The sequence below is a fragment of the Cervus elaphus genome, chromosome 12 (assembly GCF_910594005.1).
Source record: "Cervus elaphus chromosome 12, mCerEla1.1, whole genome shotgun sequence".
NCBI classification, from domain to species: Eukaryota; Metazoa; Chordata; class Mammalia; order Artiodactyla; family Cervidae; genus Cervus; species Cervus elaphus.
Window position 1 is genome coordinate 41146495 of NC_057826.1, and position 15348 is coordinate 41161842.

A 15348-nucleotide genomic window follows, 5' to 3' on the forward strand; every position below is an offset into this window, starting at 1 on the left:
GATTGGACAGCATTAAAGAGCATAGAAATGAGTAAATATATGAATAGATCTAAGTAAACTGACTGTAAAAACCATAAAAATAACCTCTGGAGGGACTGAAAAAGAAAATATAAGACAAAAATACTATATAAATAAGGACAGGGTTTATTAGTATTGAAGTGTTTTAAGGTCCTTATTTTGTGCAAAAAGGCTTAGGCTTTGTTGAAGCAATTATGCTAAAAGTTCTAGGCTATTAACTAAGAATACAAATCTTATCTGTATTCTTAGAATACAAATTCAATTCTTAGAATACAAATAAGATTTGTATTCTATGTATATTATTTTCAAGGCAATAGAATTAAAATTGACCTAAATCTGTAAGACTAGAAGAGGCAGACAAATGATAGGGCAAATATACAATACAAAATAAGATGGTAGAAAGACATCTATCAGTAATTACAGTAATTATATATTAAATTGTTGCTGTTGTTGTTTAGTCACTAAGTTGTATCTGACTCTTTTGTAACCTCATGGACTATAGCCCACCAGGCTCCTCTGTTCATGGGATTTCCCAGGCAAGAATGCTGGAGTGGTTTGCCAGTTTTCTTCTCTAAGCTCAATGATCAAACCCGTGTCTCCTGCATTGGCAGGCGTACTCTTTACCACTGAACCACAGGGAAGTCCATATATTAAATACTTAGAACCTAAACATATTGATAATCAACAATGTGTAATTGACTAAATGTTCTATTTACAATTTGGTTTGGTTAAACTACATATTCTTTTAAATATCAAAAATTTTGTCATTTACAAGAGATGTGTCTAGAACATTAAAAAAAAAAGAATGGCAGGAAAGAGTATGGAAAGCTGAACAATGCAAATACTAACAAGAGGGAAACATCAGTAACTATACTGGATCAGACAAAATAAACATCTATAACTATACTAACATCAGACAAAATAAACATTAAGGCAAACATGTTACTAGAGATGATAAAAAGGGTAAATACACATTGATAGATGTTTTCATTTTTAAAAAATTTAACTCTAAACTGGTATCTAATAATGTGATCTTAAACATACAAAGCAAACATTAGCAAAACAAAGTAGAATTAATGAATACACAATTACAGTGCATCTAACCATGCTTGTGGCTTCCCTTGTGGCTCAGCTGGTAAAGAATCCGCCTGCAAGGCGGGAGACCTGGGTTTGATCCCTGGGTTGGGAAGATCCCCTGGAGAAGGGAACTGCTACCCACTCCAGTATTCTGGCCTGGAGAATTCCATGGTCTGTATAGTCCACGGGGTCGCAGAGTCGGACATGACCGAGCGACTTTCACTTTCACTATACAATAGTGATTTAAATACACTCTCATTAATCAAGAAATCAAGTACTCAAAAGAATCCAGAGAGGGAGAAGATTAAACAATACAATTAACATACAGTATCTAGTAGATATATTAAGAACCCCATTTTCAATAACTGGATAATGCACATTTATTTCAAGCACACACAAAACACAGAAATTGAATACATATCAAGCCATAAAGCAAGCTTCAACAAATTTAAAGGACTGATTTTAAGGCAATAAGAAAAATTTTCTAAATTTTTTATCTCTTTAACTGATGTCCACCTAAATAGAAAAAAACTTGTATTGAAGCCTTTGTACCTTCCACTTCTCGCTTCTGAAATTTTATCCTGGCAAAGGGAATGAGAATATCAACTTTCCCAAATGTCTCCATGAAACAAAGAGCACTCACCTAAAATAAAAGCAATACCCTCAGCTATAAATTACAGAGTCATGTAGTTTTAAGTTCATCAGATTTGGGTTCTGTTCTTTATCATAACTAACATTTATGTAAGTAAAGTTTATATTTTCCAGTGCTCTTGAACATACATGGATTTAAGTCATCTATCCTATAATTAGAGCTTTAAAAGGAGAAAAAAATGTAATTTCCCCTTATTTAGTATTGTAATCCTTCACCAAGAATTTGAAATCTCAAAGAAAAAAACTGAAATAGTTGAAATGATACACACATTTACTTCTCTTCACTTCAAAATGCTTTTATATGGCAGAAGAGATCAGTCCATATCCATGAGAATAGGTACAACTTAATAGTAACAATACTAAAATGTTAGTAAGAATGTAAAGATACTAGAACTCTCATATACTGACAGTAGGAATGTAAAATGATACACCATTTTTGGAAAATAGTTGGGCAGTTTCTTAAACATACCAATGCTATGATCAGGCAATTTCCATTCCTAAGTATTTACGAAAAACAAACTTGTTAACATTTTTAAAGACGTAAAAATGTTTATGGCAGCTTTACCCATAATAATCCAAAGCTAGAAATAACCTAAATGTCTGAACAGAGGGCTGGGGAAGAATAAAAGTGGTAAACATATTCACACAATGAAATGTTACTCAAATTTAAAAGAATGAACCACTGATTGATATGACAACATGGATGAATGACAAAAACATTACATTGTATGAAAGAAGCCAGACACAAAAGAATACATATTGTATGATTCCATTTATATTAAGTATTAATATAAGAACAGGCAAAACTCATCTTTGATGATAAAAATCAGGATAGTGGTTGCTTGGGCAGTGGTTGGTGATGTGGACTAGAAAGGAACATAAGTAATCTTTCTTGAATGATGGAAAAGATTAATACTTTGATCGGGGTGGTGGTTACATGGGTGTATATAATGGTCAAAATTCATCAAACAATACACTTAAGATCTGTGTTTTATTGCATTTTAATTATATAACAACAGACAGAGAGAATGGACTTTGGGGCACAGTGAGGGAGGGAGAGGGTGGAACGAATAGAGAGTAGCATTGAAAATACACATTACCATGTGTAGAATTAGATAACTGGTGAAAATTTGCTATGTGATGCAAGGAGCTCAAATCAGGTGCTCTGTGACAACCTGGAGGGGTAGAAAGGGGTGGGAGGGCGGCTCATGAAGGAGGCGACATGTTTCCCCATGGCTGATTTGTACTGAGGTATGGTAGAGACCAACACAATATTTTAGGGCAATTATCCTCCAATTAAAAATTAATTTATATATTAAAATATCACAATATGAAAAAATTGTAGTGATACCATAAAAGAGGAATGAGTATTTTCAGTGAACCAGAAACTTGAGAAATGTCTGAAAGATAAAAAGTAGATTTGATAAATGAATAGATAAGAAAGGAGAAAAACAGTTCAAAGAATTTGAAAAAGAAAATTAATACAGAGTTAAAAGCAACTCCCAAAGTTTCTCCAAATCAGAATCAACAAATGAGAAGAGCAGAAGTGATCTTGAGTTGAAGAATTCCACTCAAGCTTGCCGGGACCACTTGGGCTCCTCCTCCTGCCAGCTTACTTCCAACAACAGGCTACAGTGATATTTGCCTCAAGATGAAACCTTGAAAATGTTCTTCTATACTAAGTACACAATCCACCTAAGGAACCCTTTACGGTTTTCATGCTGGGGCTGGAGACCAAAGCTGAAAACAGCCAGAAATAGCTTCAGAATCCCACAAGGATAAGAGAAATTAATTAACAAGAGAAAGGGAGTCCATGACTGTGATACCTTCTTTTAGGCCAGACCTTAAGTATAACTTTCTCTGAAATGAGAGTTCTGACACAGAATCCTAGCACTAGATTTGAAAAAATAAGTTAAGCCCAGGTATCAGATGAACTCCAGGAAGGGAGTTCATGCCCAAAAGACAAGCAATGTTTTGTGACTCTCCCGAACAATTCTGGGAGACAGGCCGCTATCAGAAGCTACATTCACCAAGAGGCAAACTGGGATGCTCAAACACAAACAAGAACAGGCAACAACAAACAAAAAAACATTTGAGAACAACATGAAAGTTAGACACAGAACTCTAAAAACAACATTCCATAAAATGAAACACAGCAGAGGAAACAAAAGATTTCAAATTAAGAATAATTAATATCCTCAAAGAGATCTAAGAAAATATCATATTATTAAAATAAAATCAGATAGCTATTAAAATAGAGCTTAAAAAATGAAATAAACTTGAAGGCAGAGATTAAAAAAATTTACTTAAAGGCATTGTGATATCCTCAGATAAAAATATCATTATTGGCATTAGTATTAAAGATCAGTTTAAGCATTGTTGTATGCAAATACAATGTTCAGTCATAAAAAAATTTATCCCTTTTAACTGGCTTATCTAGGCCCTCATCTTTTTACTGTTCCTAATTTTTTCTTTTCTTTTAAGCCTCTCCATACTTTTGGAAAACATTCAGTATACAAATAAATACAAAGAAAAGCTAGTAACAGGTAAAGCCTTCATGCGATGCTGTATTTTGGATTAGAAAATCCTTCAATTCCAAACATTTTAATGAAAATATATATACCGATTTAAAAAACAAGACTCAGACACACTTTGCACTTACCTGCACTATTTTCCTCTGACATTACAGTGTGGCAGAGTGCAAGTAACCTAAGGAATTCATGCACTTTGGGATCCCCCAGTTCAATGGATTCCATCAAATCGTGGTCAAAAAATTGAAATGTTCTGTCTGCTTGAGGGCTGACTGAGAAACCCACAGTCTCTTTTTTCTGTAGGAGAACAACAACAACAAAACTGTAGACTTCATTCCAACAAAAGTCTTTTAAAATTCAAAAACACTTCCTCTAAGTATTTTTAGAGTTTGTATGACTTTTCAGCCTCCAAAGCCTGGCACTAAAATGGCTTTCTGGTTCCTCATTACTGTTAAATATCATCTTCTCATTTCAGAGCCATGTAAGCCTTCATTACCAGAGCAATAAACCTTCCAAAAGCATATGGGGAAGAAAAATATCCAATGGCTGTACAAATTCTCAAATGTTTACTTCAACTTCAAAATACAAAGAAGCCCTAAAAATTGAAAGTTGCTTTAAAAACCTACTTGATGGAAAAACTTGACCTGACTTGAACCCATTTTGGCAGCAGTATCTGACCTGGAATAGTATGTATGCAATTATAGACCTGTTAAAGTCTACTTAGCATGAATTAATATTTTAAGATATAAAAATATTAATGTGTTTGATTACAGTGTACTTTCTCTGATCTCACTAAAGAAACTGCAAAATATTACGACAGAATTAAAATCAAGATCTTGAGATATTTGTACTCACACATTCACTACAGCATAATTCACAATAGCCAAAAGGTAGAAACAACATAGGGCTTCCCTAGTGTTCAGATGATAAAGAATCTGCCTGCAATGCAGGAGACCTGGATTTGATCCCTGGGTTGGAAAGATCTCCTGGAGAGGGGAATGGCTACCCACTCCAGTATTCTTGCCTGGAGAAATCCATGGACAGAGGAGCCTGTCAGGGTACAGTCCATGGGGGCCACAAAGAGTCAGACATGACTAAGTGACTAACACTTTCACTTCACTTCAGAAACAAAAGAAACATCCATCAACTGATGAATAAAGAATATGTGATTTTATATATCTATATACACACACATACACACACACACACACACACAAAGAATATTATTCAGCCATAAAAAAGAAACCTTGTCTTTATGCTGCAACATGAATGAACCTTGAAGGCATTACATTAAAAGAAATAAATCACTCACAAAAGAATAAATATTGCATAATTCTATTTATGTAAGATATTTAACATAGTAAAATTCACAAAAACTGAGTGTAAAACAGTAGTTTCCAAGGACTAGAAGAATGGGGAAGTGGGGCATTGCAGTTCAATGAGAAATTAGTTTCAGATGTGCAAGGTGAAAAAGTTCTAGAGATCTGCAGTACACACTGTGTTCATTGTTAATATTAGTTTACTGTCCACTTAAAAATTTGTTGATCACAAAAATGAAAGAAATAGGATTAAAGATAGAACAAAATAGAAGATAATTTTAATATTAAATAAGATCTCTGTTAATTCACTGACTGATGAAAAGCATAAAACATACTACTAATTTTTAAAAGTTTATTACTCAAAGGACTAGACCTATGATAAGGTCTTTGCAAGAACAACTGATGAGAAAATACTTTTCAAATACACTTTGTCTTGGAGACTGCAAAATAATATTTTAAATATAATATTTAATATATCCAAGTACATGAGAATACATACCAGTATACAAGGTGGTCCGTCCATTAGCTGTGTTTATTTCAGAATCATAGAGACTTATTTTAATCAAAGATTGTTTTGTTCATGTATTAAATTTAAAAACAACTACCCAATAGGAGAAAAAGTTGATCAACTCACTAGTAAGAAGTAAAATACACACTGGCCTTAGACTTCCCTAAACACCCGCCCCGACACACAGGGAAGAAACCGTGACTCATAAAGATTAGCCTGTCAGACTAGAAAAATAAATAGAAGGAATTCAAATTGGAAAAGAAGTAAAACTGTCACTGTCTGTAGATGACATGATACTGTACATACAAAGTCCTAAAGATGCTACCAGAAAACTACTAGAGCTAATCAATGAATTTAGTAATGTCATTCAATGATTAAGTCAACAGATAATTCTGAACTGCTATTTCTCATGAACCCTTCTTGCAACTGGAGGATACACTTCGGCCAAATAAAAGATAACTGGAAAAACAGTGGGAAAGGGAAAAGTAGTTAGTGGTAAGCACTGAATCTTATTAACTAAAGAACTAAATATAAAAGAAACAGATTAGGATTATAAAATAAAATGTATATGCTATATACATTGACTACATAGAAAGACTGCTTAAAAATTAGAAGATCCTGATGTCCTCATTTTAGTATTTGAAGGTCAGAAGATACCATTTAAAAACTCAAATCAACTAAGAGAAATCTATGTACACCTAAGATTAAGAAGCATCATTAATAAAAATAGTAGGAAAATGTGAGGGAAAAAAAGATAAACATAATAATTTCACCATTTTTCATATTGGGAAATTGATAGATACTCCTTACAAAAAAAGTATTAAGAGTATTATACAAACTCTTGAAGAGTATACAGTGGAGAAACAATGAAATATTTTCCTAGATACTATAAGAAAAGCAAACACATAGTCTGTAGAATCCATACAGAGAATTATTAAAAATTATAAAGTATAATCTAAAATATTTAACAGATCCAATGTAATGTCCTTAAGTCACTTACTAAAAAATTGCATGTAAAGTAAAATCCAATCCTATGATGTACATTCTTAAGAGACATATCTAAAACAAAGTTATTCAGGAATGTTGAATAAAAAGGTGGGCAAATGCAAATCAAAAGTTAACCAGGAGACATGATCTTAATATCAAATAAGGTTGCATCCAGGACAAGGAGAATTAAATGAATCAAAGAAGAGCACATTCATGATAAAAATATAACTACTATGAACATCAGTGCACCTCACAATAGCATCAATAATTATAAAATGAAGACTCAGGCTATATAGGAGAGCTAGAGAGAGAGACAGAGAAATTATCAGAACACTTTTATTAACCTCTTTAATCCAAACAAATAACAAAAAAATAATGAAACAGAAGACCTAAATAATATAATTAATAAGGTAGAATTAAATGACAATACAGCTAAGTTTATACCTTGAAAACAGAAAATACATAAACTTTCATTTTAAGGACCCTGGAACACTGACAAAATTGATCATATTAAGCCACAAAGAAAACCCGAATAAATCCCCCAAAGTAGAAATACAAATCTATTCTTTTATTAAAAATATTATAAGGCAGCGGTGAGTCCCAACCTCTTCAAAATGTTTAGTTCTTCTCATGGTTCAGCGTGGCTATTCAAACTGATATAACAAAAATAAAGATATTACAGGCCAAAATCCATGTAATAAAACTAAAGCAGTGTTCAGAGGGAAATTAATAACCACAAATTCTTGTACAGAAAAGGGAGAGAACATTTTATTTTATTGAAGTACAGTTGATTTGCAACGTTGTGCCTAGTTTCTCCTGTACAGCAAACTGACTTTTTAAATAGTCTTGTCAAAAATCAAAAACTTTAATAAAACATTGTGCTAGTGAAGGCAGGAGAAAGCAGACACTCTTGTACATTGCTTGTGACAGGGTACACTGGTGAATAAATGTATACAAATAACTGATTCATTTTGCTGTATAGCAGAAATTAATACAACACTGTAAGTCAAGTATATTTCAATAAAAATTAATTTTAAAAAATAAAAAAATTGATAAAACATTGTGTTGGTGGAGGGTAGGAGAAAGCAGGCATTCTTGTACATTGCTTGTGACAGGGTAAATTAGTGCAAATTCTAAAGAGGACAATTTGGAAATACTGATCAAATTACAAATGCACATACATTTTGATTTAGCAATCCCATTTCTAGAAATGGAACTTGTTAGAGAGTATAGGATCCATGTGATATAACATGGTTACTTTTGTTGCATTTCCTTTACAAGCAAAATGTTGAAAATATTCTGAATGTCCATTCCTACCTCCTTACATAAGTTAAGGAACATCAATATAATAAAATATTATTCACCATAAAAAGAATTAGGGAGCCCTTTTTTCCCCACTGATACAGAAGGATCTTGATCATTGCTAAGGAAGAAAGTTAAGCACAATAAATATAGTTCACTACCATCTATGTAAATTTGAGAAATATATTTGATTGTACATAGAGAGGAAAAAAAGACAGTGAACTCTGTGACTGGGAAACCTGGCTAAGAAGGAATTTTGAACCATATGAATCTTTTTATTAAAGTTACATATTAAGTATCTAATCTGGTCATAGTGGAAATTAGGCTTCTAGGAACTCATCATTTTTTAAAAGCATGTACAATTTGAAATTAAAAGTAAGAGTGAACTTAATCACCTCCACACCTTAGTCATGTCAGTCTTCTGACCCAGGTCATCATGCACTTCGCCTGCCAAAATCAAAACTGAGAATTAAAAATAGATGAAATTGAAACTCGATTTATACATTTAGTTTGAAGAAACATACTTATTTATTAAAGTACCACTACTAGATGACATTATGAGTTCAAACCTAGACATTTTTAAGAGTGTTTTCAAACACTAACGCTAGACATGGCAATTAACCAGAAAGATACTCATTTGCCCAAAACAGAACTAAAATCAACACACATTAACACAAAATAAGTCATAATTCTGTTTTTCTGTAAATTTTATCATTCTGTTGTTACATTATCTATGATGTTTGCACAAGGCAAACTTTTGTTTTTCACTTTATACACACTGTTAGGGAATCCAAAATGGTATGCAAGACAGACCTACTCTCATCAGTGCTACAGCCTGGTGAGTACATCTTTGTCTATCTTGGTCTGGGCCAGATACATCTTTAATATCTGTAATGGCAAGGTCAAATTAGCATGTAAACATTAAACAATGTCAGAGCCCTCTGTGGTCAGAGAACACAGCCACCCATGTGCCAAACATTTAAAAGTAACTATTCTTAATATAAAGCCGATATGTGCTTATTACAAATATATTGGAAAATACCAGGATTTTTAAAACAAAAATGAAAATCTTAAAAAAAAAAAAAGATTTTCATTCCTGTTTCATGGATGACAGAACTGAAGAACAGAATATAAAGTGACATGTGAAAGTCACTCAGTCGCGTCCAACTCTGTGCGACCCCATAGACTATAGAGCCGATGAAATTCTCCAGGCCAGAATACTGGAGTGGGGAGCCATTCCCTTCTCCAGGAGAGCTTCTCAACCCAGCAATCAAGCCCTGGTCTCCCACATGATTCAACTAAAACTAAAAAGTCAGCATAGTATAGTAGTACTGTTAGTCACTCAGTTGTGTACGACGTGTGACGCTGTGGACTGTAGCCCAGCGGGCTGCTCTGTTCATGGAATTCTCCAGGCAAGAATACTGGAGTGGGTTGTCATTCGCTTCTTCAGGGGATCTTCCCAACCCAGGGATTGAACCCAAGTCTCCTGCATTGCAGGCAGATTCTTTATCCTCCGAGCTACCAAGGAAGCCCACAGTAGATTTTTAATTCAAATCTCTCTCTTTTCACTGTTCAATACAGACATGCATGCTAAGTCGATTCAGTTATGCGCAACCCTCTGGACCGTAGCCTGACAGGCTTCTTTGCCCAGGGGATTCTCCAGACAAGAATACAGAAGTGGGTTGCCATGTCCTCCTGAAAGGGATTTTCACAACCCAGGGATTGAAACAGCATCTCTTACATCTCCTGCAGGTTCTTTGCCATTAGCACCACCTGGGAAGCCCCTCACTATACAACAGTATGACCCAAAAAAGCACTGATAAAGAGTTACTGGTTGTTTTTCTGGGGCTCAGGTATAAATCTAGAATATAGTGAGGCTGCTGTATGGGAGGAATCCCTGAGCTAGTGAATGAACCTCACCCAGAACCTGGAATTTAAATACCAAACTCACCACAGTTATGTTCTAGTCATTACCCCCTATGCTATAACTCTGATAAATTATAAAAGCAAACAAACTGTCTTTGTGTAAAATGGTGTTCTCAAAGAAAGCCTCTTCATAAGGCTGGTGATGAAGCAAAGAAAAACTGAAGTCTAAGAAAATGATAGATCCAAGAAAGAAAACAGAAGCTTTAGGCAAATAAGAATAGACTATAAAAACTTCCCAAGGCCTGGATCTATGGCATAAACAAGGCCAACTGAATGCGGGGAAAATGATTCTGGAACAATCTATGAGTTTTTAGTAAGAATATATTTTAATGACATAATAAATTATTATAAATTGGAAGAGCTTTATAAATTAAAGATCTAAAGGCCTGAAAATGAAATTTTTCAGTTACTTTCCTGCCTTTTATGAGGGAAATTACAAGTTATCAATATCATAGGATTTGTAAATTTGGAGATTTGCAAAGATCTTGGGATATATACATTGGAAAAATCCAAGGACTTTTCTAAAAACAGCCCCTGTGACAAACATATCTACAAATAAATCTTGGTCCACAGTCTTAAAGTTTCCTTAGGGTAACTTCCTAGAAGTGATATTATTTCTATTATATTACTAATAAGTGCCATGGCAAAAGAATACAAAAGGCCTACAAAATTCAAAATGACTCCAATACTCTAACAAAATTTTTTTCATTTAAACTGCTCCTGGGTTGTATTTATCATAAGTGTCTGAAAATAATATCAAAAGAAAAAATTTTAAGAAAAGGTTCTATTTTATTTAGCATCTTCATAAATATTAATAGTGATGTAAGAAAAATGCACAAGGTAACTGAGGCCATGTGGAAGTCCAGGTTGAAAATTATCTGGTCTACTACCAGAGAAGGGTGGGGCAGGTGTGGATGGAAAAGTGAGAAAACCGTGGCAACCAGGGGTTATGGAGAGTGGAATAGCAGAGGGAGGTCAAAAGACAGGAGAGTATGAAAATCAACTTCTTATATTTCTCGGTTTTGCTCAGGATCAAATCTTACTTTAAAATATTTGGCAATGTGTGAAGTTTCCCATCAGGAGACAAAGGAAAGGTTTCTCTCTCTTTCTTGGATCTACTTTACTTCCTGAGATTTTTGTAGAGAAACTGGACACTCGAGTTCACTGAAGTGATACTGGGAATCCAGAGGAACCTGACAGGAGCCCTCCGGAGAGCTTCCATGCTCTCAGCAGAAAGAAAACTGTCTGCTAACTGGCCTAAGTCGGGGTGACAAGGGTCACATGTAACTAGAAAGGCTGAAAATCCCCAACAGAGCAGGTATCCTAACAAAAGCATACAAATTGGAACTCAATATTGATGAAACAGCTTGTCTGACCACTAAAGGTAACCCTGTGCAGTGTGAATTCTCAGGAATGAATCGTAAATTCTTACAAACACAAACACTAACATCAATTGAGGGCTGTTAGGAAGCAAGTATAAAATACTACTTCTACTGAGATAAATCAGGCTCTGAAGAACTCCTCCCTGGGATATGGGTCTTTTAAGCACCAGAGATCACAAAGTTTGAGCAACGAAAGGAATCTTGGACAGTATCTAAACTAAGCCTCATGGGGTTACATGAATGGTAACAGATCCAAAGCTTTATCTGAATTATTCAACATTCACCCAGTAAATATTTAGCAAGTGTTTATTATGTGCCAACCACTCTGGTAAATGCTGGTGGTCTCCACATTAATAAGAAAGCCAGAGATTTTTTTATTAAAAAAAAAAATAGGGTTTCTTAATTTTTTCAGGACTGTTAACAATAACAACAAAAAGGAAAGGTTTCTCTTACCATAGATTCTCCCATTAATGGAACATTTTTTAAAAGTCATGATGTTTTGAGTGAGGGTACCCGTCTTGTCAGAGAAAACATATTCAATCTGGCCTAGTTCCTCGTTGAGTGTGGTCGTTCGAGCTTCAGCAGGTGTTGCCTTCCTAGAGTAATACATCTTCCGATCCCAGTTTATAAAATAACTGTGTCCCAGACGAATTACTTCCACACTTTCATCCATTTAAATGGAAAAAGAGAGAGAAATACTCCATCAATCTCAGAACATACAAAGCTTTACCAAAGCAAGAAGTCTGCCAATGCCTTCAGAGTTTAGAAGAAAATGTGGATGCTCTATTTCCAGGTCCTAATGACCTTCCGAGGCATCTCAGCAGAGTCTTTTCATAAAATGCTCCAAGTCATTTCCTCGTAGGACCTTGAAACAATGGGCTGACTTGGCATAAGGCCTTCAGGAAGGTTCCATGCTTCTCTATTTACATTAAACAGGCCCAGGCCCAGTGGAGATTTCTTGTGTAGCCTACCAGTTATTTGATGTGACTTCACTTTACCAAAAGAGGTAAAAAGGAGTAGAGTAGGAAAAGGTAGAAAGGAGTCCCACCATGAAGCATGAAGCAAACCGGAGTAGATACTGAGTAAAATCAGGGTGTATTGTCATACTATGTTGCCCATTTACCAGAAAAAGAGCATTGTCTTGTGATCTAGTGGTGATTTATGACTCTCCAGTTCCAGAAGTGGAATTTCTAAAGCCAAGAGTATAATATTTTTCAGTCTTTGTCACACACAAGGCCTGATCAACTTTCAAAAAAATGACAACCATTTAAGTTTCTACCATTAGATTATTGAAAATTATCTTTTAGTCTATGCCAAGTCAAATGGCATCTTATTACTGTTTATTGCATTTCTTTTCTTATCAATGAATTAAATATCTGTTTCAAGTTTTATTGGCCAGTTATATGTCTTCCTGCAATTATCTAATTGCATTACCTTCCTAGTTCATCTTTGCTATTCAGGTATTAGTCTATTTCTTATTGATTTGTATATATGGAATATATATTTACATACATATTAATATGTTACACAGTTTATCATTCATCTTTTAATTCTGTTTCCACTATTTTTGACACAAAGAACTTTTCCCTTTTTAATCAATCAAATTTATCAATGGTTTATAGTTTCTGTTTATAGCTTCTTTGGGGGAATTTTTGCTTAGATAAGCCTTCCCTATGGCAAGATTATATATATACAGATATCTATACTTTTCTTCCAGTTCTTTAATTTTTTCCACATTTAATTCTTTCTCGCAATTAGAATTTTCTGAAATATGACATGCATATGAGAAGCTAATTTCAATTTTTACCAAATGTATTCATCACCATCTGTTGAACAATGAATCCTTTCCCCTGTTGTGTTAAGATGACTCCAAGTGAAATGAAGTGAAGTTGCTGAGTCGTGTCCAACTCTTTGCGACCCCATGGACTGCAGCCTACCAGGCTCCTCCGTCCATGGGATTTTCCAGGCAAGAGTCCTGGAGTGGGTTGCCATTGCCTTCTCCAGGAGATCTTCCCGACCCAGGGATTGAACCCAGGTCTCCCGTATTATAGGCAGACACTTTACCATCTGAGCCACCAGGGAAATCAACAAGATGACTCCATGTCACATATAAATTACTTCCTCACTAGAATCTGTTTCAGGCATTTCAATTTTGTTCCTTAATGTGTGATTTAATTTATCTCATGTTTTCATTATTGTAGCTTTATAAAATTTGGCATATGAGGTAAGAAAATCTTCATTCTCTTCTTTTAAAAAAATTCTTACCAGTAATCACTTTATTCCTCTTGATAAAATCAATGTGTTCATCAAATAAACTTTAGAATCACTGTATCAACTTTCTCATAAAACTTACTTGAGACTTCTATTAAAGTTATATTAAACTCTATTGTTTGAAAAGAATGAATATTTTATAATAAATACAACTTAAAGAAGGATAAATCTTCCCAGGAGTTCAACTTTGAAAAAGTACTTCTATTGGTAAAGAGTTTTAGTTTTGTTTTGTTTCACTTTGTTTTTTCACATAGGTCCACACCATAGCGTGACAGATTTATTCCTAGACATTTTATGTTTTTACTGATGAGATAATTTTTAACTGATAAAATAAGCTTTCCTTAATACTAAAAAAAAAAGTGATTATGTGACATAATTCAACATTTCACTGAATTATTTTACTGAGTTTTACAGAGTTATTCTTTGGATTTTCGAGGTTTATAATCACATTTTCTCTGCTCTTCCTCTCTAAAAGGTTTATTTTGATTTCATGTCTCATTTTTTTCATTAATATTTTAGTTGCATGACTTAGTACATTAACAAGGACATCCAGAACAGTATAAAATAGTAATGATAAAGCAAGGACTCGTAGCTTATTCCTGATCTTAGTGGGAATTAAGCTTTGGTTTTCTCATCTGTAAACTAAGTTGAAAGCAGCCTGATTATGCTAACTCTCAACATTTATCTCCTTAAAGACAAAAGATGACACCCAAGTTCTTTCTGCACATTAAATCCTATACATCTAGTTCTGTAAGTACATGACATACCTACATCTTCCTCCCAAGAAATGGTATGGTGTCAGTTCATTTTCTATTTAAATGGTAATACTTTTTTTCACACAAACTAAAAAAGCACACTGTAACTCTGTAGAATCATAAAAACAAATGTCATGTATTTATTTATACATTACCCAGTTACAATCTAATCTTAATTTCATTCCCACCCCACTTCCTTGTAAGTTCCTTGCTAGCTGTATTCCATTCACTCAGAAAGCATTAGCACTTATTATAAACTAGCCACAATGCCTGACCTGTCATAGGCAGTCAGTCAGTGTTGAATAAGTGAATCCTGACCCTTTATTCCCCAATTTCACCAGTAAGGACATTAAGACCTACAGAGGTTGTGAATAACCCAAGGTCACACAATTAATCACAGAACCAAGACTAGATTCAGGCATCTGGTAAAGTCAATGCATACCAGACCTGGAGAGTGCCATAAAAAAATGGCATTATGCATTGTCATAATGAGAGTAACTGTTCAATCACTTGACATTTTCATTTATTTAAAGGTAAAGAATCTCCCTAAAAATCTAAGCAAAATGAATGAAGAACAGAATTTAATCCTGTGTTGTGGTTCAAGTTGGTGGAAGTATTCTA

The 15348-nt window shown here is 34.3% G+C and overlaps 1 protein-coding gene across 5 annotated transcripts in view; it reads right to left on the minus strand.

The window, feature by feature from the left end:
* ATP8B4 (ATPase phospholipid transporting 8B4 (putative)) overlaps window positions 1–15348 on the minus strand; it is a 265518-nt gene that overhangs the window by 94055 nt on the left and 156115 nt on the right. For all 5 annotated transcript variants that reach the window (XM_043920126.1, XM_043920124.1, XM_043920122.1 and 2 more), the window contains exons 13-15: window positions 12155–12363; window positions 8797–8840; window positions 4409–4574 (exon numbers count right to left, since the gene is read on the minus strand). In XM_043920126.1, the coding sequence (XP_043776061.1) occupies window positions 4409–4574; window positions 8797–8840; window positions 12155–12363 (419 nt within the window). The remainder of the gene's footprint in view (window positions 1–4408; window positions 4575–8796; window positions 8841–12154; window positions 12364–15348) is intronic.